Source organism: Rhinolophus sinicus, chromosome 15 (assembly GCF_057876585.1).
Source record: "Rhinolophus sinicus isolate RSI-liver-muscle chromosome 15, RSI-T2T, whole genome shotgun sequence".
Lineage (NCBI taxonomy): Eukaryota > Metazoa > Chordata > Mammalia > Chiroptera > Rhinolophidae > Rhinolophus > Rhinolophus sinicus.
The window spans coordinates 95,644,341-95,668,642 of record NC_142515.1 but is presented as its reverse complement, the minus strand read 5'-3'; the positions used below and the strand labels follow the sequence as shown (position 1 = coordinate 95,668,642).

Genomic DNA, 24,302 nt, shown 5'->3' with positions numbered 1-24,302 from the left:
TGCCTCCAACTCTGAAAATCAAATCCAGGTCCTTCTTCTGAGCTCCAGACTCCATTTCCAATGGCCTGTTCCATAGTTCCCTTTGCTCGTCTCACACTTACCCAAAACACAGCCCTTGACTTCTCCAAATCATCTCCCCTGGGCCTTCCTCACCTGAGTAAAAAGTAGGACCCAGGGCTCCACAGTAGGAGTCATCCTTGCCTCTCCTCTCTCCTTCACTCCATCATAAATTCTACAGGTGCTACTTCTGTTTGTGTAACTCCTACTCAGGCTTCAGATTTCAACTTGAGCATTCGCCTTCCCTCACCTCTCAGACTAGTTGGGCAACCCTCTCCACCATCATATGCCCTCAGAGATCCACACACTCTCCTCTGCTGCACTGAAGAGTGTAGTAATTGATCCTTAATGTTTATGTCCAGACTCTTCACTAAGTTGTGGGAATTGTGGAGCCTTGTCCCCTCCCCAGCCAATGCCTCCCTATAAAACCTCTGCTATTAGAACCTCAGCAACTCAAGGTGTGGTCGGACCAGCAGCATGGATGTCACTGTGAAGCTAGTTGGAAAGGCAGACTTCCGGGCCCCACTCCCGACCTAATGAATCAGACCTGAATTGTAATAAGATCCTCAGGTTCTTGTTCAAATTTGAGAGAGCGTCTTACAAGCCTCCCCCTCACCCTGAGTCAGCCATATGGGTATTTGCAATTCCTTAGCCACGGGATATTTGAATGTGTCCCACTTTGGGGAGAGCTAGGTGGCCTGAGAGGAACTGGGGTTTGAACGGGAAAAGACAAGTGAGACACCCCCAGGAAGATGCTGCGACCGAGGCAAGGCTGCCTTTCCAGAGCTGGGACGGCCCGGCCCATTGCCCGTACAACGTGCGAACCACCAGCCCTGGAAAGGGACCAGGAGTGCTAACATAAGCGATACAGTCAAACGTGCTCAAGCTCTCGCGCAGGCGCACTGCGAAACTCCCGCCGTCCCTCGCCCCTAATGCGAGTACGCATGCGCTCAGAGATGCTGGAGGAGGCGGGACTGCTCGCTGGGTGGTCCCGGCAGAGAGTGGGCGGGACGTGTGGGGAGAAGCGGTGGTTCCGCTTCCGCTGAGAGCCGGAAGTCACTGTCTCTCGGGTGAACGAAGCTGTCCCAACGAGGGAAGGCGAGTGTAGGTGACTGTTCGCGCGGGCGGGCGTTGGAACCGGGTGGTGTTGGGTGCTCTTCGACTTGGGGGCACTCACGAGGACTTGGAGGAGGCGCCGAGGGCCTCGGGCTTGGGGGGTGGCCGGTCTGGGAGCTTGACTCCCCCAGGCCCCCGCGTGCTAAGCGCGGCTGCTCGTTTGCCTGGCTCCTACGGGCGGGAGGCGATGCCGAAGCCTTGGTGAGCATGGAGGGACCGCCCACCCACTACCTCTTGAGTTACAACAGGATCAGGGGCCGACCCCTCTTCCATCCCAACCTTGGCGCTCTTGGACTTAAGTCGCCACTGAAAGACAGGCCGAGGCCCCTGGGGCTTTATATATGCAGACCAGCCCTCTTCTGGGGTGGGGGTGCTGTAGTCAGCAGGTAAAATAAGATTCTGGGGCCCACCTGTAGCTTCTGATTCAGGAGACTCATGTATTCATTCAACAAGTAGTTATTGAGCGCTTAATGCATACCAGGCACTATGTGTGCTGGGGTTTCAACAGTGGGCAAATCATGCCCCGCCTCTCCAGAACTGACATTCCAGTTTGGGGAGATCTAGGGTGAGGTTCAGAAATCAGCGTTTAATGAGCACCCCCAGGTGATTGTGTTGCAGGTGGTACCCAGGGCCGGATTTTTTGGGGGGGGGGGACTACCCTGGTAGGTGAGAGCATGGACTGACTATACGTCTTAGTAAAGCCTGCAAAGTCTTGTGGGGTCTAACTGCTGCTTCCATCTTCTGTTGCATCTCATACCTATCTCCACATTGTTCACTGAGCTTCAGCTGTACCCGTTTTTTTTCTCTTTCTTAAGAAAAACTTCTGCCTCAGAGCCTTTGCATTGCGGTTCCCTCTGCTTGGACTACTTTGCATGGTGCCTTCTCTCATTATTCAGGCCTCAGCTTACATGACTTACCCAGAGGGTCCTTCCCACTCCACCCTTGAGCCCCCTTCTGGAAGTGTTTACCTAGCCCTGGTATTAACCTCATAGGACTAACCAATATTTGGAATGATTTTGCTTATTAGTTAACTTGTCAAGGGTCTGTCTTCATCCACTAGAATATATTTCACAAAGGCAGATACCTTGCTTACCTCAATTGCAGCATTGCTGTGGTTTAGTGTAGGTAGGGCCTGGCATTCGTTTATTCATTCACTCAGTAAATATTTGCTGAGTATCAGTTCTGTGCCATGAGCAGTTCTAGGCTCAGAGGATACAAGAAAAGCCAAAAATCCCTGCCCTCATGGAATTTACATTTGGAGTGTGTTGGGCAGGGTTGGAGATTCAGGGAGACCAATGAGGACGCTGTTGTGATAACCTGGGCCAGAGATGACTTGGGACTCCAGACTCAGACCAGCGCACTGGCCCTGGAGGTGGTGAGAAGTGGTCAGATTCTGAAAGTGTTTTACAGGTAGAGCAGCAGGATCAGGGTCAGATAAGGGTGTCAGAGATAGAAAGGAATCGAGGATGAGCCCGAGGTTTTTAGAAGATGGATTTACTATCTGCTGAAATGGGGAAGACTGCGAGAGCAGGTTGCGGTGTCAGGAACTTGGTTTTGAACAGGTTACATTTAAGCCAGCGGTGTTCAAACTGCGGCCCGCAATCCATTGTTTATTGGCCTGCAGCAAATTCCAAAAATATATTTAGTTTACTTAAATAAACCAGGTGAGGCAATATGTACTTCACCTCGAGTGAGTGGCCCGGCTGTTTGTGTATTTTACCGCATATGGCCCTTGGTGAAAAACGTTGAAAAAGTTTGGACACCCCTGATTTAAACATTTGTGAGCATCAGGTGGAGATATGGCCAAGGCAGGTAGACAGGCGAATCTGCGGTTCAGAGGCAACATCAAGGCCAGAGAGTCAGCTGGCATGAGTGTAGAGGAGGCATTTGAAGCCCTGAGGCTGGGTGAGATCTCCATGGATGTGAATGGAGACAGAGAGACAGGGGAGGGGCCCAAAGACTGAGCTTGTGGACTCATCATTAGAGCAGTTGTGGGTGTGGGGGGAGCAGCAGCAGCAGAGACTGAAAGGAGCTGCCAGCGAGGCAGGGTCCTGAGAGCTCTGTGGGAAGGGCGGGAGGAGGGAACCAGTGTGTCCAGTGCTGTGAGGAGTGGGTGGTGGAGGGAGAAGAGAAGGTAATGCAGAGGGCACATGCAGACAGCTCTACTGGAAAAGCCTGCAGAGAATGTTTGTTTGTTTGAATGACGGGAGTGGTAGTAACGAGTGTGTTTGTTAATGATCCAGTAGAGAGAGAAAATGTGATGTTGGGATCCAGAGTACAAGGTCACAAGCTGTTTTTGTGGGGCGCATAGACATTCTTCCACGGCAAAGGAGGAAAGGCCGAATGTGTGGTCCTGGGGGGCTTATGGATGTTCTCTGCCAACTGCTTCTGTTTACTCAGTGACTTGGAAGCACCCTCAGTTAAGAATGAGGATGTTACATAAAAAGCAATGGCTAAATGTGAGTAAAACTTGGGTCTTTCTTCTGGCAGGCTGCTGACCTCCCCTGCCACAGAGGAATGATGCTAGAACAAGCAGTAGACAGAGAGAGAGAAAGACGGAGTGTGACTGGGGAGTGGAGCTCCTTGGGAGGTTCAGGGATGGTGAATGCAGAGCCCTGAGCCCAGCACCTGGCATAGAAATGTGCTTTGTGGTAGCTGTTGCCTCTGAGACATCTGTCCCTAGGCATCCCTTTGGGATCTGACCCCATCATTGTCCCCAATACCCTGTTCTTCCCATATGTTAGACATCAGAGAGTGATGCCACCTTCTCCCCCTACTCACCAACTCTGTCCCCCACCACAATCTTGGGAGTCATTCTGGTCTCTTCCTCCTCACGCCGTGCTCTCTCACTCTGTTGACTTGCCTCCCCAGTCTTGTCTCTGTCTCCACCCCAAACAGTTTTGTCCTGGTTCTGACTTCATCTTCATCTAGACTTTGGACTCACGTACCTCAGTCCCTTAAAAGCAGAAAATGATTTTGTTATTTCTCTCCCCGTGGCCTCCAGGATCCATCTAAACATTTGAAACCTCCTGTCTGCTCCTTCTTCAGCCTGTGCCCCCTCTTCAACCTGCATGGTCCCCAAATGCTGGCCGGGCCCTCAGATACCTGCCCTTCAGCCTTGCATGTTGTGTTTCTCTGCTCAGAACGCTTGTCCTCACCTCTCTGCCCAGCAGCCCCTGAGCTTGGAGAGGCTGCCAGGGGCCCATCCAGAGACTCTCAGATCCCTTGAGTGTCATTCCTCCTGGTGTCACTTGCCTGTCCCGTGACAAGAGAAGCAGCTGTTCCTAAGTCACCAGCTCCTGAGCACTTAGACTCTTCCCAGCCCTGGACAACTAGCCTGTCATTGTCCTTCGTGTCAGCCTTACCAGGAACAGTGGCTTCCTGTGTAGATGCCAACGATGAATGGGTCAGACAGTGTGCAGGCACTTATAGTGTGCCACGTTGGCCCCTCTGAGATAGCAACCGCAGCTCTGTTTTATAGATAAGGAAACCGAGGCGCAGAGACATTAACCTACTCAGGGTCACGCAGTAAGTGGGGGGCTGGGTTTAGAACCCAGAGCCTGCTCCCACCTCCTCCACCCAGAGTGCACTGGGATTGTCCTATTGTACAAGTCCTCCCTTCACCATACGCCAGCCAGGCCAGCTTCCTGGCCTGCTTCCAAGAGCATCTGGAGGGACTCGTGGGTCCCATGAGTCGCTGACTTCTGTCCCCCTACCCCATAGGTTCGCCCTCCTACAGGCATGGGGCGCAGAAAGTCAAAACGGAAGCCGCCCCCAAAGAAGAAGATGACGGGCACCCTAGAGACCCAGTTCACCTGTCCCTTCTGCAACCACGAGAAGTCTTGTGACGTCAAAATGTGAGTAGGGGGTGGGGGCCTGCCTTCCCCTCAGTCAGGAGGTGGCTCCCCCCAGACGTAGGCCTCTTCACTCACCAGTCCCTCCATCTCCTGTTACAGGGACCGTGCCCGTAACACCGGAGTCATTTCTTGTACTGTGTGCCTAGAGGAATTCCAGACACCCATCACATGTATCCTTGGGAAACTGGGCTCTTTCCGGGGTGGGGGTGGGGTGGTCAGGGCTGCTCCAGGGCACCTGGCAAAGGGCAAGGGGCCTAGAACACAGCCCCTGCAACTCTGGCCATGCTGTGTGCCCTGGTGCAGGGCTGCGGCCACCCAGAAGAATGGGTGCCACCTGCTGACTTAGGTGGGGGCACAGTGTGCAGGGCTGGGGTCTGACTGACACCAACATGAGCAATGTCTGCACAAGGTGTATAGCGGAAGGCGTCCAATGCTAGTGGTTGCCCTTGACCTCAGTGGCTCAGATCTGTCAGAACCAGTGGATGTGTACAGCGATTGGATAGACGCCTGCGAGGCAGCCAATCAGTAGCGATGCAGAGGACCCACCCTCTTGGCAGCCCCGCAGCTGTGGATTGGGTACCAATCCAGAGACATTCCTGGGGTCTAGGGTGGGTCCAGCGCCCTCACTGCTCTGTGTGTGGGTGTGAGTATAGGTGCAGTGGGTGTGCGTGTGAATGTGTGGCTGCAAGTGTGGCCATGGGGTGTGCTCATGGGCAGGGGTGGAGTTGAGTTGCTAGGCCCCGGGAGCCTGAACTGCCTCCCTTGGCTCCGAAAGCCTTTGACTTGCTCCCTCCTCCGGCCCCTGACCCCCCTGGCTCTGAAGCCCTGGCTCCTCCCGGGGCCGATGTCCTGACAGCCTGAGCAAGGGCAAGCCCCTCAGAGACAGCCTTGGGACTCCAGCCCCCTCACCCACCTCCCCAGCACCTGACCCATTTGAACTGGATTGCCCGTCCTCCTTGCCTGCCTTCCAAAGCCTGTGGCCTGGGATTCAAAGCCACAGGCTCCTCGGCTGGGCCTGGTAGGGCGACCCCGATTCATGTTTAGTAGCTTCTGTTAGAGGACGGAGAGGCCGGGTCTGGGCCAACTGTTGGTCACTAGCCCTTAAATAAAACAGTCGCTGCAAACTCCTGGCTCTCGGATTTACTGGGTTCTGGTCACCCCCCGGTGCTCAACAAGAGGGGAGGGAGAGACTAACTTGGCCAGGCCTTTGGAAATGGGGTTTGGTCAGTCCTTCAAACTGTCCAATATTATCCACTCGACAAGCATTCATGATGAAACCAGGGCAGTGCTGGGCACAAGGGACATCGAGGAACCCACAGACATCTGGGCAAGTCTTTAGTCCCAATGAGAAACGGGGCCAACAGAACCTGTGGCGGGGGCGGGGGTCAGGGCAGCCTTCCTGGCCTGAAGGAGGTGATGCTCCAGGGCCCCCTGTGCCCGACCACTCTCAGGCTTGCCTGCCTTATGCCGTGTCCCAACAGCCGCCCTGTGAGGCACGTGCCTCAGGCCCACAGATGAGAAAACTGACCCAAGATCCCACAGCCAGAGGGTGGTGCAGCTGGGCCTTGAACCTGGGAGACCTGGCTTCACAGCCCAGGGTTCAGGCTGAGGGAACAGCTGATGGCTTCCTGGGGGCTGTAGGGGACAGGGAGCTCCGAGGAGTAAGAGTCCACAAAAGGCACTTTTGTCCAAGGGTGGTGAAGAGTCTTGAAGGCTGGAGGTGGTGCCAGATGCAGGTGTGTGTTACAGTAAATATTGGGCTGGTTTGAGGCACAGAGCTCCTAAAACCTTTGAAATTTCCTGAGTGATCACCCAGGTTGGGGCTGGTCACCAGAAAGAGCAAGTGATTACTGAGTGGGAATGGCAGCCACACCTACCCACCTTTGGGAAGCGGAAGTGGGTGGCTACTGATTAAGCTCCCTTAAAAACTTCAACAAGATCAAATATATGGTGATGGAAGGAGACCTGACTTTGGGTGGTGAACACACAGTGGGATTTGTAGGTGTTGTAATAGAGTTGTACACATGAAACCTATGTAACTTTACTAACCATTGTCACCCCAATAAACTTTAATTTAAAAAAACAACAACACTTCAACAAGATTTGATGAGCTAGGCTGGTGAGCACGCGGAGCGGCTGGGAGAGGGCATGGAAGCTCCACCCCCTTCCTCACGCCTTGCCCCACGCGTCTGGCTGTTCCTGACATATCTTACAATAAACCGTAATCTAATAAATAAAATGCTTTTCTGAGTTCTGTGAGCTACTAGTAAAGTAAACCCAAGGAGGGGCTGGTGGGCCACCCCCATCAGTAACCAGTTGGTCCAAAGCACAGATGACAAACTGGACTTGGAATTGGCACCTGCAGTGCGGGCGGGAGAGGCCGCCTTATAGGAGCAGCCCCTTATCCTGTGGGATCTGACGCTGTCTCCCAGTGGCCAGTGTCAAAATTGAGTTCATTGCTTGGTAGTGTTGGGAAAAGCACGCATCTGAACATGACTGATGGTAAGTGCCTAGGCACTCACGGTGCCCTCAGGTGGGCTCCTGGGTGTGGAGGTCCTGATGCTCAGCAGTGGGGGGCAGACCCAGCTCCTCTTCTTGCTTTGAGTTTCTCATTGGTACAGTGGGAAGGACGACGGAACCTTCTTCCCGGGGCCATGCTGAGGATGGAGACGCCTAGCATGGTGCCTGGCATGGTTTGACCAACTCGGAAACCTACCCTAGGTAGTGAGGGATGTGAATAGCCAAGGAAGATGCCGAACTGGCTGGAAGCCCTGACCACCAGGCCCAGCCTCTGGGTCTGGTGTGTGCCCCCAGAGGTCCGCCCTGCCCTGACATGCCCCTTCCTGCTGCTCCCACCTCCCCTCCAAGGCCCAGGTAAGGTACACTGGCCCAGGCGGAAGCCAGAAGACACGGGCAGACCAGCCTGGATGGTAGGGAGGGTTTCCTCCGGGGTCCAGGGAAAGGGGGTTCATTCCTCTGGCATCTAGGGCCCGCCAACCCCGGTCTCACAGGCCAAGTGCTAATATGGTGCTGTTTTCCTGAGGAGGCAGGGCCCAGGGCCAGGCGTGGATCCTCCTCAGTATGGCTTCCCGTGCTGGCCATGGGGGAGCAGGGCTCACGGTAGCCAGGCCAAGAGCGCCTGGAATCTGGTTTACAAGGCCCCAGGGACTGTGCATCTGTGTATGTGGGTTGTCTGGTGTCTGTCTCTGTAGGTCCCCACATTCCAGCCTTGTCCCCTGCCCTGCGGAGGGAAGGGGAGGAGGTTGCTCTGTGACCCCTGCATGGCTGCATCCTCTCCTTGGAACCCTGCAATGGTGGCTTGCAAGAAGGATGGCTGGGGCCCACATCACAGAACACGGTCCGCTCTGAAAATGTAGGAGGGTTGGGGCTCTGTCCACAGACTTGTAAGGTCCTGGGCTAGCAGGCAAGACCTGAATGAGCCCTAAGAGGGCAGAATGAGCTGGGCGCATGCTCTATGCCAGTCGGTAAAGGGCTATTGCCCTGGGCCTCTGAAGTGCCTATCCTCCCCCACTGCCCTCTCCCCCACCCCCACAATCCACTCCAGGACTAAAGGGCTCCCCCTGCCCACAGGGGCGTCCAGGACCCGGCTTGTTGTCCATTCTCGTTGGTCGGTGCCAAATATCATCCCATCAGGTGTCGTTTAAGCTTCCCCATGACCCCCTGCTTGCTGTCCCTACTTTCCAAATGAACAAACAGGCCTAGAGAGGGAAAGTGACTCTCCCAAGGTCACCTGGTCCCATCTAGTCTGTCTCAGCAGTTGGGTTCTTTCTCACCGCAACCCATAGGCTCCCAGGGAAGGTACATGAGCATGGAGCATGTGTGAGTATTGTGTACGTATGTGAGGGGATGCATTGTTGTCTTTTTATGTAAGAGTGTGTGCTGCATGTGTGTATCTGTACACCTAAGGCTGCAGAGTGTGTGCACACCGTACCAAGTGGTGAGTGCGTGTGTGAGTGCATGCTTGTCCTGGGTCCAGTCGAGTGGCTGTGAGTTGCGTGTGTGTATCTTAGGGTGCATGTGAGTGTATGTGCCTGAGCAGATGTATGTGCGGGCAATGGTGCATATCTGAGCAAGGCACACAGGCCCTGGGACAGAGCCACCTGAGTCCTCAGATGATTTTACAGCCATTTATTGTGCTCCAGTGAAGTAGAAAAAGAAAGTGCTCGCGTTACAAACGCCGCTGTCACATCCACGTATGCCAGTCGCTGCAAACCAAACCGCGTGTGTCCGCTGGGTCTCTGGGCATGCAGTTGGCTCCCACTGAGGGAATGTGGTGGGGGCGGGCAGAGCCTGGGCTCTGGGGGCTTCGCTTGGGGGGGAGGCTTCTTGTCTTGGGGGGACCCACTGTGAGGGAGTGGGGGGACAGCTGGGGTAGCTTTGTTCAGTGCGTCCTTTGGGTGCTGTTGGGAACACCCAGCTCGATCGATGTTGGACCCTGCAGCAATCCAGGGAGGAGGGTCCCCTCCCCCCCACCAGCCTCCCAGTTTGCTCCCCACAAATGCTAACCCTGTAGGCAGGTGCCAGGGGGCTGGAGGGCGCCATGCAGGGGGCGGGGGTCAGCAGGCCGGGCTGGGCCCTGCTGAGAGCAGCAGCTGGCCTCCCTGGGGGGAAGGCAGAAGGCGCAGGGCCCTATGCAGAGTTGTAGTAGTTGTGTGGGTGGTGATTGTGGGCAGGCTCTCCCAGCTCCGGATACTCCGGCGTCAAGCAGTACTTGGGGTCATAGACCTGGCGTGGTAGCCCATATACCGTCATGCCCCGCTGTGAGGCCCCCTTGTTGCTGCCCATCTGCAGGCTGATGTTATGTGTGTCACAGTGCTCCATGCCCAGCCCTGGCTCGAAGATCTGCCGCTTGGTCCCGGGCGCCGTCATGCCGGCCTGCAGAAGACAGCGTGTTCAGGCTGTGGGCACGGAGAGGGGCAAGGGCCCCCCCAGCCCACCCCACAGTCCCCCAACACACCTGGCTGGCTCCCTTGTTCGTGCCCATCTGCAGACTGATGGTGGCCTGGTCCAGGGGCTGGTCTGTGCCCAGCTTGGGGTCATAGAGGTGGCGCCGGGTGCCATAGGCCGTCATGCCCTGCTGGCTGGCAAACTTGTTGGTGCCCATCTACAGAGCCAGAAGGAGAGTCACCTCAAGAGTTACAGAGCCTCACCACGCACCATGAGACACACTGACATCAGTGGGCACACACAGCCCTCTAGCAAGGCACTGTGTCCACCCTGGGGCTACAGACCAGAAACTGAGGCCCAGAGAGAGTGCATCACAGCCCAGTAAGTGGCCCAGAGCACCCGGGCCTGACCTCCAGGGTTCAAGTCCCAGCCTGGCCTCTCATCACCTTGATGATCCTGACAAGTGAGCTAGCTTCTCTAGGCCTCAGTTTCTCATCTGTATAAAGGGTATGATGGTAACAGTACCCACCCTTTAGAGTTGGAGGAGTGAGTTAGGGTATGGAGTTAGAACACAGTGCCTGGCATATAGTTTAGTTAAGGCCAGATAATACTGTCCCCCAAAGCCTACAGGGACCAGGCCGCTTTCCCGGCCTCCTTGACCTCCCGCCTTGGCTCAGCAGCAGAAGACCCAGGTGAGGAAGGGGCAGTACCTGCAGCCCAATGATGTTCCGCCCTTCTCGTAGCTTTTCCGGCTCAAATTTCCGCTCCTGCTTTTCTGCGTACTTTACCCCCACGTTCACCTTGTTCCCTTTCGTCTTGGCCTGGGGGTGGAGGGGTGGGCAGGGACTGGCGAGGAAGCCACTGGGCTACAGGGTTCCCTCCTAGCACCTGCTCTCCCTCTCCCACCCACCCTGGGCTCAAGGACAGCAATGGACCCACTCAAATCCTATCCCAGACTGCCCACCACACCCCTGCCCCATACCCACCCTTGCCCCGCACTCACCATGCTGGCCAGGGCCAGGAGGGTGGACTGCACCTGGGTGTAGTTGGTGTTCTCGAACAGGTCATTGGCCTCAAAGATGTCATGGGGCTTCACCCCATACTTGGTGATGGCCTTGATGAAGTTGCCTATATTCTCCAGCTGGAGGGGAGTCAGTGGTAGGAGGTGGTTGGGGGGAGGTCTGAGGGGCTGTGGCCAGGGGTTGAAAGAGTTAAAAAGAGTCTGGGCTCACCTGGTGCCAATTTTGGGTTGACTCATTGATCTTCTTCACCGAGCCTGGCTGGAGCTTATTGATGAACCTATAAGAAAGAAGTGGGAGAGAGAAGTGGCAGAACTCCCTCCTTCCGCGGCTTAGGAAACCCACCCTTCCGCGGGCATAAGCAAAGCCCTCAGATTTTTCCTTGACTCTCTGTCTTCTCTCACCCCCACATCCAATCCCTCAGCAAAACCTCTTGCTCTGCCTTCTGAAAACATCCAGAACACCACAGCTTCCCACCACACTGCTCTGAGCCCCCAGGGTCTCTCTCCTGGGCTCTTGCAATGGCCTCCCCACGGGCTCCCAGCTTCCACCTCGTCCCCTCCAGACCCTTCATCTTGCAGCAAGAATGGCCTTTTCAAAACAATTCCAGTTACTCCCCACTTCAAAATGCTCCCATGGTTTCCTAACTCCTTAGCATGACTAAAGGGCCCCAAGTCATCGGCCCCCAGCTAACTCCTTCCACTTCCCGAATTACTCTGTGCTGGCCATTCCTAGCTCTTCCTGGAGCACGCAAGGCACGTTCCGCCTCAGCGTCTTTGCATTGGCTGTCCCCTCTGCTTGGCCCATTCTTCCCTCAGATGTTCACCCTGCTCCCTCCCTCACTCCAATCAAGGTTCTGCTCAAATGTTACTTCTTCAGAAACATCTCCCAGACCATTCTATACAAAGCAGCAACCCTTCACCCCGCCCAGCCCCTATCTTTCCCCACTGACTTCTCCACGGCGCTTTCCACCACAGGCAAGTATGTGATTATTTCATTGATCACTCGATTGATCCCCCACTAGGTCTGAAGCTCCATGTGAGCTCTGAGGCTGTTTTGTTCAATATCTCCAGTATCTAGACCTTGCACACAGCAGAAGCTCCATAAATGCTGGGTGCATGAAGGACTGACAGGGTGGGTGGCTCTGCACTCTTTGCTCCCTAAGCCCTGTCGGAGCTGGGACGCCAGGCTGTCCCCCCCTTCCTTGTTCCCCATGTCCCCCTCTTCCGTGTTCCCTATGGATATGGTAGAAAAAGATACTCTCCCGTCCTCACCTCCCCCTTCCTAGTACCTAGGCTGCACTTTCCGGAACCTTACCAAGGGCACACTCCACCTCATGGTTACCCTGCCCTGGGTCAGACTCCAAGATGCAGACAGGACCTCTGCTAGGCCCAGGGCCCCTCCCGCCCAGCATTAGGGCTGAGGTTGTACCTGGGAGCTGTGAGGGGTTGCATCTTCCTCAGTGATTTAAGTTCTGAGACAGGTAGACAATCAGGGCCCTCTTAAATTACTGTGGCATATCCCTCGTGTCACCAAGCCATGATGGACAGCCGTTGTTCCCCATTGTCTTTTAGTTGTGACCACTCTTTCTTGGGACACTAGAGGCCTTAAATGGGCCTGTGTGCCCTGTATGCATGGTGGTTAAGAGGCTAGAATGTGGAGACATTTCCGTTGGAACAGTGTGGGACTTTGAGTGATGTGTTTTACCTAACTGAGCCTCAGTTTTCTTTCCTGTTCAATGGGCACAATGATTATTTGCCACCTCGAGAGGACTGTTTCAAAGTCTGAGATATAAAGTACCCAACCCAGGAGGGACTGAGGGGGAGAGATGAGTACCAAGTTGGGGAGCAGCCCTAGGCAGAGTCTAGGCCACCAGTGTCCCACTCACTCGCAAAGAATGATGCCATCTTTGAGGCCGTCCATGAAGTTGTTGCCTATGCGACGTCCTGTCACCCCCTCGATCCACTCTCGAAGCTCCTGCTCCCGATGGAGGTCGTACTTCTGGGCCAGCTGGGGGTGGGGGACACAGACATGATGGTGAGGATGCAGGTGGGGGGAAGCTTCCCTCCCTAAGCCTGATATCCTTCTTTGTTCCTTCCCAACTAAGGTAGTTCTGCCACAGTGTCCATGGGAGTTGGGGGTGGGGTAAGCTGAGGGGGCTCAGGGCCAGGACTGAGATGGCACCTGCCCAGGGGGCCATTCCGGGCATTCTGAGGTTTGGCACCAGAGAATTCAGACAAGGGTGGGTGGAGAGGGGGATACTCTGAGCTGGGGGGTGGCGCCTAGCCTCCTGGTTCCCCCTCCAGGCCAAACTTGGGGCTTTGCTTCCCCTGGCCCTGCCCCCTTTCACCCCCCTGCTGGAAGACTGGGTGCCTCAGGCAGTGGGGGAGGAGACCTAAGAGGGTGCCCCTGAATGCTGCCTCTCAGAGGACTGCTCCAGGCCCTCACCTCTGGGGCTCCAGCTCTGGCTGGGGGTCTGGGCTTGTCTTTGTCTTACTCCTGGCCCTGTGCACTGTCTGTATTTCCCTGTCTCTCTCCCCATCTCCCGTGTCCTCTGTCTGTCTCCCAGTTATGCCTGTCTTCCCTTGGCCCTGTCTTCCCGTCCCCACCATCTCTCCATGTCTGGCTGGGGGTGGGGCTCATGGTTCGTCCATCTCTGGGTCACTTTTCAACTCGGACTCCAGTTTTCCCGCCTCTGATGGGAGTGGAGCTCGTCTGTCTCCCCCCTCTGCCCTTCCATCCCCGTCTCAGCCTTATCTCGCTCCTGGCTTGCCCCCCCACATCTGTCTCTCTTCTGTCTCAGGCTCTCAGAATCTCGTTTCTCTAGAACCCTCTCCCCCAGCCCAGACAGGCTCCCAGCCACTGGAGGACAGGGCTGCCCCTCCTGGGGGAGGGGGAGGTGAGGGGGGCGGCCCCCTCACCTGGTCCGGGGCCCTGCCATCCCCCTCCCCACCAGCCGGATTTATAAAGCAAACCGGCCCTTATATAGCGCGGCCCGGCGGGCCGGGCTCCCCAAGGCCGCCTTATATGGCTCGGCGGCTCCGCTGAGCTCTGGGGCCGGCTCTGAAAGGGGGGGTGGTGCTGGGATGTGTCTCCAGCCTGAGCACCCGCCCCCCCACCTGCTCCCTCTTCCAGCCACGAGGATTCCCGACCCAGGTTCCAATCCCAGCTCCCAACTTCCTCTCTGTGGAACCCTGGTAAAAGCCACCCTCTGCCTCAGTGTTCCTCTCTGTCAAATGGGGCTGGGATTCCTCGTGGCAGGCCTCAAGGGATCATTCCAGTGGGTTGGGGACTTCAAATGTACTGCCCTAGAGAAGCTGACCCCATTCTGGTGTGAAGAAGGTGAGCTCAGGATCCTAGCTGTACACCTCCCTTACAAAAGGGACCCTAGCTGCTTGCCTCTCCTCTCTGAACCTCAGTCTACCCATCCATAGCATGGAAGTGGTGTCTCAGTATCTTCTTAATTCCAAAATTAGGAGACTCCTGCCATATCTCTAATGCCCACTCTCTGCCCTCTTCAGCTGTCTCCTTATTCCTTCAAGATCTCCCACACTTTCTGGGCCTCACCTCCCAGGAACCCCAGCTCTCAAGTACTCCCCAACTTCTTTGTCCTGCTAGGGGAGTAGGGAAGATCAGTAAGTCCTCCCCCAGGCGCCATAAAAACAAAGAGTTAACAGGGGATTTTGATCAAGTGGTGTCTTCAGAATGGAACAACTCCCTCTGTTTACTGTGGCTGCCTATGTGCCCCCCACTCCACCCCCCAACCAAAGCTGAAGGCTCTGGGATGCTCAGGAGGGGGAGGAAGGCAGCCCCTGCGGCACACTTGTCCCTCTTCCCTCTTAGGTTCTAAGTCACATGGGATAGGCAGGAGGGGATCCAGGGAACCCCAAGAGTGGGGCCTCCTGCCTGGCAGGGCATGTAGGCCAGGCCAGGGGAGGCACTCCAGCCCTACCTTGTTCTTGACTTCGGCTGACAGCCCGTAGGCGGGGCCTCGGTTGAAGTGAGCAGAGGACATGCTGGCCAGTGGTGGGCAGTGGTGACAGTGGTGCTGAGGACTGGGCAGCAGCTGAGGCTCTGTCTGTACCCTCTTCCCTCCTCACACGGTTTTGAAGCTCCGGAGGCGGCCCGGGCCTCTTCCAAGTCCATCCCATTGGCTGCAGGGGCCTGCCAAGGGGCGGGACGCCCCCACCTCGGCCACCCCCACCTCGTGATGTCAGGGCCTTGGTATTGGGAGCTGATTGTGTCATTGTTTCCACCTAGAGGGGCGGCCTGGGTTATTCTTTGAGGGGGTGCTTAGCCAGACAGAGACCAACCTTTCCCTCACTCCTCCCCACCCCCAACTGTTCATTGGGCCCTGGCTGGGTCTCCTAGACTCTTTGTGTCTGTCTCTGAGGCTATCTGTGTCTCTGATGCCATCTCTCCATGTCTCTCTCCAGCTTTGAGGCAGGACAGCCACACGTGGTAGTTTAGCAAGCACCACCTTAGGTTTAACTCCAGACATAACAGTCCATAACTGTAGGCAAGTCCCTTCTTCTCTCTGTTGCCACATCCGTAAAATGGGTTAATGACAGTGCCTGCTTCATGAGGGTGTTGTGAGGATCAGAAGAAAAAGGCCTCCGACATGCCTTCCCAGTGCCAGGCACAGGGAAAGACTCAGGGAATAGCAGTATTTCTGCTGAGAATCTGGCACCAATTTCTGCCCCCTCCTGCCCCTCATAAGGTCTTGGAGGAGCAGAGATCCCGGATCTTACCTTCTCCAACTACCCAAGGGTTGCCTGAGACACAGTCCCTCCAATTCTGGGTCTGTGTCTTTGTATCCTGACTGTGTTAACAGGTTCCAGGCCCTGGACACCCCCATACATCCCTGTACCCGCCAGGCTGGCCTGGAGGGAACACCTGCAAGCAGCTCCTCCTGGCCAGACCTTACCTCTGCACCACTGGGGTGGGGGTGTCATGCCCACATTATGCCACATATGTCAAGACCTTGTTAGTGACACTTGGATGACATGTCATCACCTGCCATACACTAATATGTTAAGGACATGCAATTTGCTGGTCACATGCTAAGGGCACAGCTGTGATGCACTAATATCACAGCAGCCCTTATATCAGGCCCTGTTCCGAGCGCTGTGCATGTTATCAGCTCAATCCTCACAGCACTCTCAGAAGTGGACGCTGTTATATGCAACTTAAAGATGGGAAAACTGGGGCACGGGAGTGTGGAATCACTGCCTCAGTATCACACTGCTTGCCAGTGGCTGAGCAGAATTTGAACCTAGGTCCCTGCCCCTAATGCTAAGAGGCAAAGGCAAGTTCCTCAACCTTGGCACTGTTGACATGGGGGCTGGATAATTCTGCGTGGTAGGGGGCTGTCCTGGGCATTGTAGGATTTTAAGCAGCATCCTGGGGGTTCTACCTAGCAGATGCCAGTAGCACCCCTTTAGTCTTGACAAACAAATATCTCCTGACGTTGCCAAATGATCGGGGGTGGGGGGGCCGTTCTCCCCCATTTGAGATCGACTGGGCTAGACAAATTCTGGCGTGTAATGATATGTTGAAGATACACTAAAATACATAAATGAGCTAACAATTAGCTCCTGCTATGTACTAAATGCATTGGATCTGTTAACTCATTCCTCACAACAGCCTTATGAGGTGGGGTGGATATGAGGCACAGAGAGGAGGACCCGACTCCCGGAGATCACACAGCACGAGGGTGGCAGAGCCAGGATTCGAACGCGCAGATTCCGGTATTCTACCCACGCGGAGCAGCCCTCAGCGGGCCACAGGTCGCTACTGCGCATGTGAAGACCCGCGCCCCTGAGGAGCTCTTGGCCCGCGCCCCCTGGCGGCCCAGGATGCGGGGGGAGGGTCTGGCAGGGACCCGGTGGTGGTGACGTGAACGTTGACTCACTCGGCCCTGCCTCCCGATCTGCGGCCGCTTGGCCATTTATAGAATCCGCGCCGGCTCTGAAGTCACGGCCCAGGCACGACGGGGGCGGAGTGGAGAAATAGTTGGCGCACCCCCCGACAGGGCAACCGGGGGTCTCCCTAGAGGGTGGCCCTTTCTAGGTCTGTCCTGTCCCTCCAATTCTGGGTCTGTGTCTTTGTATCTTACGCTCTGCCTCTAGGTTGCTCTGTGTCTGTCCCTCCGAGTCGCTTAATCTTTTTCTGTCTCACCCTTTGTCTCTCTGTGTCTCCATGAATCTGCCTGTCACACTGCCTCTGTCTCTCTCTCTCTCCCCTGCCATGTCTCCTCTAGTATCTCTGCATCTCTGTGTCGCTGTTTCTGTTTCACATCTCTGGACCACTTTTTCTTTCTCGATGTCTATTGTTTCTGTCTCAGTGTGTGTGTGTGTCTCTGCTGGGTAAATGAGAGTAGAGACAGAGAGGAGGGTTGATGGCGTCCCGAGGCCCCCCACCCCAGGGGACTCCCCTATCACTGGCTGCTTGGTGTGCAGTCCACTCAACTCCTATCTCGTGTTTCCCGGGCCCCAGCCCCTAGGTTTCCCGTCTAAATGAAAAGATGGGATCTTGTAGAGAACAGTTGTCCAAAGGGTCCAGGCTAGTCATGAAAGAAAAGCCCTGCGTTTTCTCATCTTTAATAAGAGTCCCCTAAAACCTTCCTGACTTTCAGAACACACACACACACACACACACACACACACACACACACACACACACACCCTCTGTACCTGTGAGTCTCCGGGAAAGAGTCGCAAGCCCTTCCCCCTGCACCTGCCTACCTTGGCAGCCCTGTTCTCTTCTGACCTAGCTTTCCCCTCCGGAAAAGAGGAAGAGGCTGTTGTTCCTAATGGCTTCTGTTTCTGGAGGGCTCACTCCATGGCAGGCACTGTGCCAGGCTCAATTTCATTTAATCCTCACCACCACCCTCTTGGTGAAAACTCTTAGGCCCACTTTATAGATAAGGAAACTCGAGATTCAGAGAGGCGAAGCCAGTCTCCCAGTGCCACACTGCTCCCAGATCCTTCCCATGTATTTCTTGACTGCTAAGCAAGCTCCTACCACAAGACCTTTGCACGGGCAGTTCCTTCTACCTGGACACATTTCCGCAAGATACCTACATGGCATGGCCTCTCCTCACTTCCTCTGCTCAAATGTCACCTCTTCAGAGAGGCTCTCTCTGACCACCTGCTGTAAAATAATAGCATCCCCTCCCACCAGACTGACCGAGAGGGTGGGTGTGACAGAGAGGAGCTGTTCACTTGTATTTGCACCTGGCATAAAATGTCTACCTCCAGTGATTTTATAAAGCACCTCCCCGCTATCTCCTTTCCCTGCTTTTTCTTATCATCTCCTATTTGCTTATTATTTATCTCATACTATAAGAAGAGAAACCCCATGGGGGCAGGGCTTTGCTTGTTCACTGCTCTGTCCCAAGTGCCCAGTACTGTGCCTGTACACATCAGGTGCTCAAACAATTCTCAGTTCATAAATAAAATTAAAGGAGTGAGCCAGGACTCAAACCCATGTCTGTCTAAAATATTGGTGCTTAACCACACACAAAAGGTAGTTTCCTAGAATCTCCTTGGCAGAGGACAGTTGTGGGAGTCATCTTTGCATTTGCATTCCAACCCTCCCCAGACCAATTGGATGATGGAGAGAGGGTTGGGTCACAGTCTGTGGCTGCAGTTATTCCAGGCCATTCTACAGCTGCCCACTCCCTTGTCCAGCCATGAGCTTTGCAACATCTAGTTGAACAAAAGAGCATTTTAAAAAAGTGGACAGGTGACAATCAGATGGATGAAAATCAGAACACTTGACCAAGGCTGTGGCGACACTGTTGATGAGAGTGAGCAATTTGTCAATAGCTTTCAAAATGACAAGTGTCCTTTCTGATGGTTAATTTTATGTGTCAACCTGATTGGGCTACAGGGTGTCCAGATATTTGGTCAAACATTCTTCTGGGTGTGACTGTGAGGGTGTTTTTCAGATAAGATTAACAATCTGAACTGGTAACAGAGTGAAGCAGATTGCCTTCCCCAATATGAGTGGGCCTCTTCCAATTCAAGTTGGAAGCCTGAATAGAACAAAAAGGCTGACCCTCTGTTAAGAGACAATTCCTGCCTGAGTGCCTTCAAGACATTGGTCTTTTTCTGCCTTCAGACTGGAACTAAAACATCAGTGCTTCTTGGGTCTCTAGCCTGCCAGCAGTATTCCGACTGGAACTTACACCATTGGCTCTCCTGGGTCTCCAGCTTGCCAACTTCAGATCTTGGATTTCTCAGCTTCCATAGTCATGTGACTCAATTCCTTACAATGAACCAATCAATCATATATATATATATATATATATATATATATATATATATATATATATATATATATAATGTATATTATATATATTATATAATATACATATACATATACATATACATATACATATACATATATATATGTATTCCATTTCTCTGGAGAACTCTGTCTTACCTACTTTCTGAACCAGCCAATCTTTTTTTTTTTTTTGGATAGTCCTAAGAAGTGCAAATGTAGGTGTGAAGAATGACATATGTGCAAGAACATTTCTTACAGTGGCCTTTTAATAACAAGTCACCCTATAGCTCATCAACAGGGAACAAGTGAGATAGACAAAGATGAAGGCAGAATATGCAGCACTTTGTTTCATTTAAAGAAAGGCACTGTGGTGCTGTGGTTGTGAGTGGGGTTCCGGATCCATATTCCATGGGTTTGAGATACACCCTGATGCTTCGTGGCTGTGTGATCTTATACAGGTGTCTTAACCTCTCTGTGCCTGTTTCCTCCTCTGGAAAATAGGCATATTAATAGTGACTGCTTCATAGGTTTATTTTTTTTAACTTTTTATTTGAGATGATTTTACACTTACAGAAAAGTTGCAAAAATAGCACATATACCCTTCACTCAGATGCCCCTGCTGTGAATCTTCCATAACCATAGTACATTTATTAAAACTAAGAAATTAACCTTATTACAATATTATTAATAAACTACAGGCTGCCTTGATTTGGATTTCTCATTTTCCTACTTATATCCTTTTTCTGTTCCAGGACACAATCCAAGATTCCTCATTACATTTAGTTGTCAGGTCTCATTAGACTTCTCCAGTCTGTGGCAGTCCCTCAGACTTTTATGACCTTGACTCTTTTGAAAAGTACTGGTTTGTAATTTTGTAGATTGCCTCTCAATTTGGTTTGTCTTGATCAGACTGAGGTTTTTGCATTGCTAGGAAGGATAGTGGGATACCAGAGAGGTGATGTTCCCTTTTGAGGGGGCGTATGATGTCACTATGAGTCATTGCTGGTGATGTTAACCTTGGTCCCTTGGTTAAGGTGGTTCTGCCAGGACCCTCCACTGTGAAGCTGCCATTTTCTCCAGGGTTGTTTTGAGGACTGCGTGTTAAACGGTCTGCAAAGTTAACATATACCGTTGTGGTCTCTGTTAATAAATACAAAAATATGTAAAGGCTGCTGTTTGAATGACTACGTCTGTGAAGATAAGAAAATAAAAGCCGTAACTGCCTCAAGAGGGGAATGGACGCCAGGTTGCCAGATGGCAACCCCACCAACAACCACGAGTGCCCTCACCCACGCCCCAGCTGAGCGACGCTAACTGCTCCTGCGCCTTAGGTAGGCGCTGGGTGACAGAGGGCAGTGGTGCGCCCAGCAGCTGTCCACGTGGCTGTCAACGTGCTGGGGCGGGGTGCGCAAGCCCTCCTGGACCGACAGCTGATTGGCTGAAGCCCGTCTCAGATCGGCCAATCACAGGAATCTTGATAGGGCAGAGGCGCTGCCACTGCGCAGTCATTGAGGCATCCTAAGCTGGCTGCGTGTATCTTCCCGTCCCCTTGCCAGTGTCCTGCGTCATGGAGGCCAAAGTGTTGCAGAAAGGGCTTTCTTAATGGGGGCAGATAACTATCCTTGCCTAGAGCCTTTGCTACTGCCAAGCCCTCATTTTATGTGCTAGTCCACTTAGGTTAACAGCCTAAAACTGAAGCTTTCTCCGGGAGCCCAGGAGCTCTCCCTCACTACTTCAATCTGACCTAATTTCTTATCACTTATCTTTTTTCAGTAGACGTTTTAAAAATTATGGTATAGTTTATAACAAAATTTACCATTTTTACGTGTACAATTTTGTGGTATTAAGTACATTTATGTTGTGTACCATCATACATCTTCAGGACTTTTTTCATCCTCCAAGACTGAAGCTCTGTCTCTATTACACATTAACTCCCTATTCCTCCTCTCCTAACCCCTGGCACCCACCATTCTACTTTTTGTTTCTATGATAATTTGACTACTCCAGGGACCTCATATAAGTGGAATCACATAGTATGTGTCCTTTTGTGACTGGTTTATTTCACAAAAGGACAGAATTTCCTTCCTTTTTAAAGCTGAATAATATTGCATTATATGTACATACCACATTTTATTAATTCACCTGTCGATGGACATTTGAGTTGCTTTGATTATTGTGAATCATGCTGCTATGAATAAGGTGTGTAACTATTTGAGTCCTTGCTCTCCATTCTTCTGGGTATATATCCAGAAGTGGAATTGCTGAATCATATGGTAGCTCTATTTTTAATTTGTTGAGGAGCCACTGTGCTGTTTTCCATAGTGGCTGAACCATCTTAAATTCCCATCAGCAGTGTACAAAGGTACTACCTTCTTCACACTCTCATTAACATTTGTTAGATTATGCTTTTTTGATAATAGCCATCCTAATGGATGTAAAGTGTTTAAATAGACTTTTAAAGTATATAATGTATAGAGAAAACTATACAAATTAAAGCTCGAATCAGTTATCACTTTTTAAAACTTTTAAATTGAAATATTAAAGTAAAATGCACAAACAGTAATGGAGAGCTCAATGAAGTTTTACATACATATATACCATGTAATTGCCACACAGCTCAAGCTATTTTTTTTTAATTCTTAATCTAATAATAACCTTTATGTTAATCACATGTAGCATTTTACATTTTTACTTCATAAATTAGGAAAAAAATTCTAAGCATTTGGCAAACTTAAATTTCTTTTCCTTTTTCAAATTAATTTTATATTTCCCTCTGGATCCAGCACACAACACGTATTTGTTTTAAAATATGTATAATGAATGTATTTTGATGCTTTGTTTTAGATGGCAGAATGACTGAATACATAAATCTAAATAACTAAATTAATACACAGAACACAGAGTCAAGCCCTACACACAAGCAAAAAGGACTGAAAAATGTTAACAAAAGGTAACATGTTCGAAGTTCAAAAGTAGATTAAGGTTAACAAGATAATAGACAAAATCATATCCAAACGTTTTAGAGTTTGCACTTAATATTTTTCAAGCTGCAAATAGTTGTAAAATATTTCTGTAGAACATGGGTCTTTTGTCTGTGTTCCCCATTAGAATGCCAGCTCCCCAAGGTCAGGAATCTTTTTGTGCTCACTGCTGTTACTCGAGGCTTAGAGCCGTGACTGGTACAACGGAGGCACTCAATAAATGCTTCTTGAGGGAATCTGAGCCTTCTGGTTGTGGGATGGGCACAGCCTCCACCATTCTGGCCCTGGGTCCAAGTCTACAGCAGGTTTAGGGGAGCTCTTCCACATCTCTTCAACACCTTCCCACACTCTGCTCTGGGACGTGAGGGCTCCCCTGCCTCATGCTCTGGACAGCATGATGTGGCATACTCACAGCATGTTGAGGATGCCCACGACCAGTGTAGCCAAAGTCAATACCCCTCAAACTTTAAAACAACATCACACTGATGCCAGCTACACAGACCACAGCCATAGGCACACCACTCAGCAAGGCCATTAACAAATTGTAGGGGCAGTTCACTGTACTCAGCAACCAATTTTGGACAGTAGAGTCGGGGTCAGGGTGAGGGAGGGAAAGGGGAATGCAGGAGAGGAGCAGGAAGGCCCTCACATGTCCCCAAATCCAAGTACCCCAAACTGACAAAGGACTGTGAGCAGACAAATTGGCATAGAGGTCTGTGAGGTAATGCAGGCTGCTCTGGAGCTGGGGAAAGATGGGGGAAGGCAGTGGTAGGGTAATTAGGCATGCAAAGGTAGTCACATGGTACTGTCACAAGGGATTTAAAGGTGTCACTGCTGGGGTTTAAAGGTTGGGTGAGCATCAGGACAGTTGTGACAACTCACAAGGGACAGTTTCTAGGGTTTAAATATTAGGATGAAAAGAACATTCATCTATTCATTTATTCATTTGTAACTAACATCTAGTGAGCACCTACCATGTTCCAGGCCCTGTCTGTAATGCTAGTGACAACACACGCAACAGACAAAATCTCCCTGTTCTCATGGAGCTTATGTTAAAGGAGCACACAGGAGATGTTCAGTACGTCGTGGTGGTGTGTGTGGAGGGTGTCTCCAGGGGTCTTTGTTCCAAGTGGTGAAAGCTGAAGAGAGAAACTGCATGGTAACCCGGGAACATCTGATGGCCTAGTTGCAGTGGATCAGCACAAGGTCTGGAGGGAGGCAGGAGTCAGAGGACGGCAAGGGATTAAGTGAATGTGACCCTGGGCCCACACAGCTGTACCTCATCTGCCAGGGAGCAGGTAACCAGAAGCATCAGCCACAGTCTCTGGGGCAGGGAGTCCATTGACTTCTCCCCTCCCCCACAATTCTGGACAGCTCTGGACAGGGTAACTGGGGGCCTGGCATGGAGGGGTCAAGACCCTGAGTCAACCTCTGCCAGGGCTGGGGTAGAGACAGAGGGCTGGCCCATGAGGCTCCTTAGCCTAGCTCTGAGAACCTACCTGGAGGGGGCCCTTCCTCACCTGGACAGCTTCAGCAGTGTCCACCCCTCTTCCCCATGCTACTAGCTCCCTGCCCCCACAGGAGCGAAGAGCAGGGGTGGGAGTGGTGTGGAGAATATCCACCCTGGCCCAGCTGACTCATTGAATGTGAGGTTGATTTTGATTTTCTCCTTGGAGAGCAGTTTGTACCGCCTGAGGGCGCTCATGGCCAGGAAGAGGAAGATAGAAGGGCACCTGGGGAGGAGGGCAGGGTGGGGAGTGAAGGAGGAAAAGGGAGTTAGGCCCAAGCCCTCAGATCCCTCCCCGCACTACTTGAAGGCATTTGCGTGACTCCAAGGTGCTTCTGAATCCACGTGAGACTGCGGAACACGCGCTGCCTGAGCACTGTCATGCAGGGTGTCATTCGGGGTCTCTAGTCCCACTCCCCGCATTAGAATGCAGGATATGGTGAGGCCAAAAAGGAACACCCACGGAGCCATAGATGGGGGAGTCATATCACTATATTCTTCCCGGCTGCTGGGACAGAGACACAGGAAGTAGGAGCCACACTATCCGCAACCTGCCGTCCAC

General features: G+C 52.5%; 2 protein-coding genes across 7 annotated transcripts; one reads left to right on the top strand and one right to left on the bottom strand.

The window, feature by feature from the left end:
* The first annotated feature begins 1,026 nt into the window (after nt 1-1,026).
* ELOF1 (elongation factor 1) lies at nt 1,027-6,154 on the top strand. 4 transcript variants are annotated; one of them, XM_019745026.3, is made up of 4 exons: nt 1,027-1,161; nt 4,897-5,030; nt 5,130-5,200; nt 5,495-6,154. In XM_019745026.3, the coding sequence occupies exons 2-4, from the start codon at nt 4,915-4,917 to the stop codon at nt 5,557-5,559; spliced, it is 252 nt and encodes an 83-aa protein (XP_019600585.1). In that variant the 5' UTR covers nt 1,027-1,161; nt 4,897-4,914; the 3' UTR covers nt 5,560-6,154. The 4 variants fall into 4 exon arrangements, with proteins under 4 accessions (XP_019600585.1, XP_019600587.1, XP_019600588.1 ...); XM_019745028.3 differs by having other exon boundaries at nt 1,070-1,165; XM_019745029.3 differs by having other exon boundaries at nt 1,077-1,155.
* Nucleotides 6,155-9,164: 3,010 nt separating this feature from the next.
* Nucleotides 9,165-15,068, bottom strand: CNN1 (calponin 1). 3 transcript variants are annotated; one of them, XM_019744825.3, is made up of 7 exons: nt 14,910-15,068; nt 12,846-12,967; nt 11,171-11,237; nt 10,942-11,079; nt 10,649-10,759; nt 10,009-10,155; nt 9,165-9,926 (listed from the first exon to the last, which is right to left on the bottom strand). In XM_019744825.3, the coding sequence occupies exons 1-7, from the start codon at nt 14,970-14,972 to the stop codon at nt 9,681-9,683; spliced, it is 894 nt and encodes a 297-aa protein (XP_019600384.1). In that variant the 5' UTR covers nt 14,973-15,068; the 3' UTR covers nt 9,165-9,680. The 3 variants fall into 3 exon arrangements, with proteins under 3 accessions (XP_019600384.1, XP_019600385.1, XP_074194234.1); XM_019744826.3 differs by lacking the exon at nt 14,910-15,068 and adding an exon at nt 13,406-13,910; XM_074338133.2 differs by lacking the exon at nt 14,910-15,068 and adding an exon at nt 13,879-13,900.
* Nucleotides 15,069-24,302: the final 9,234 nt, after the last annotated feature.

What these genes read in the sequence shown, in the direction of transcription:
- CNN1 (XM_019744825.3), bottom strand. Translation starts at nt 14,972, where the DNA reads ATGTCCTCTGCTCACTTCAACCGAGGCCCCGCCTACGGGCTGTCAGCC. An exon ending in GATGGCATCATTCTTTGCGA is followed by an intron (nt 11,238 to 12,845) that starts GTGAGTGGGACA and finishes TCTTTCTTATAG; the next exon opens with GTTCATCAATAAGCTCCAGC. An exon ending in CGAACAAGGGAGCCAGCCAG is followed by an intron (nt 9,927 to 10,008) that starts GTGTGTTGGGGG and finishes TGTCTTCTGCAG; the next exon opens with GCCGGCATGACGGCGCCCGG.
- ELOF1 (XM_019745026.3), top strand. Translation starts at nt 4,915, where the DNA reads ATGGGGCGCAGAAAGTCAAAACGGAAGCCGCCCCCAAAGAAGAAGATG. An exon ending in AAGTCTTGTGACGTCAAAAT is followed by an intron (nt 5,031 to 5,129) that starts GTGAGTAGGGGG and finishes CTCCTGTTACAG; the next exon opens with GGACCGTGCCCGTAACACCG. An exon ending in ATTCCAGACACCCATCACAT is followed by an intron (nt 5,201 to 5,494) that starts GTATCCTTGGGA and finishes TCAGTGGCTCAG; the next exon opens with ATCTGTCAGAACCAGTGGAT.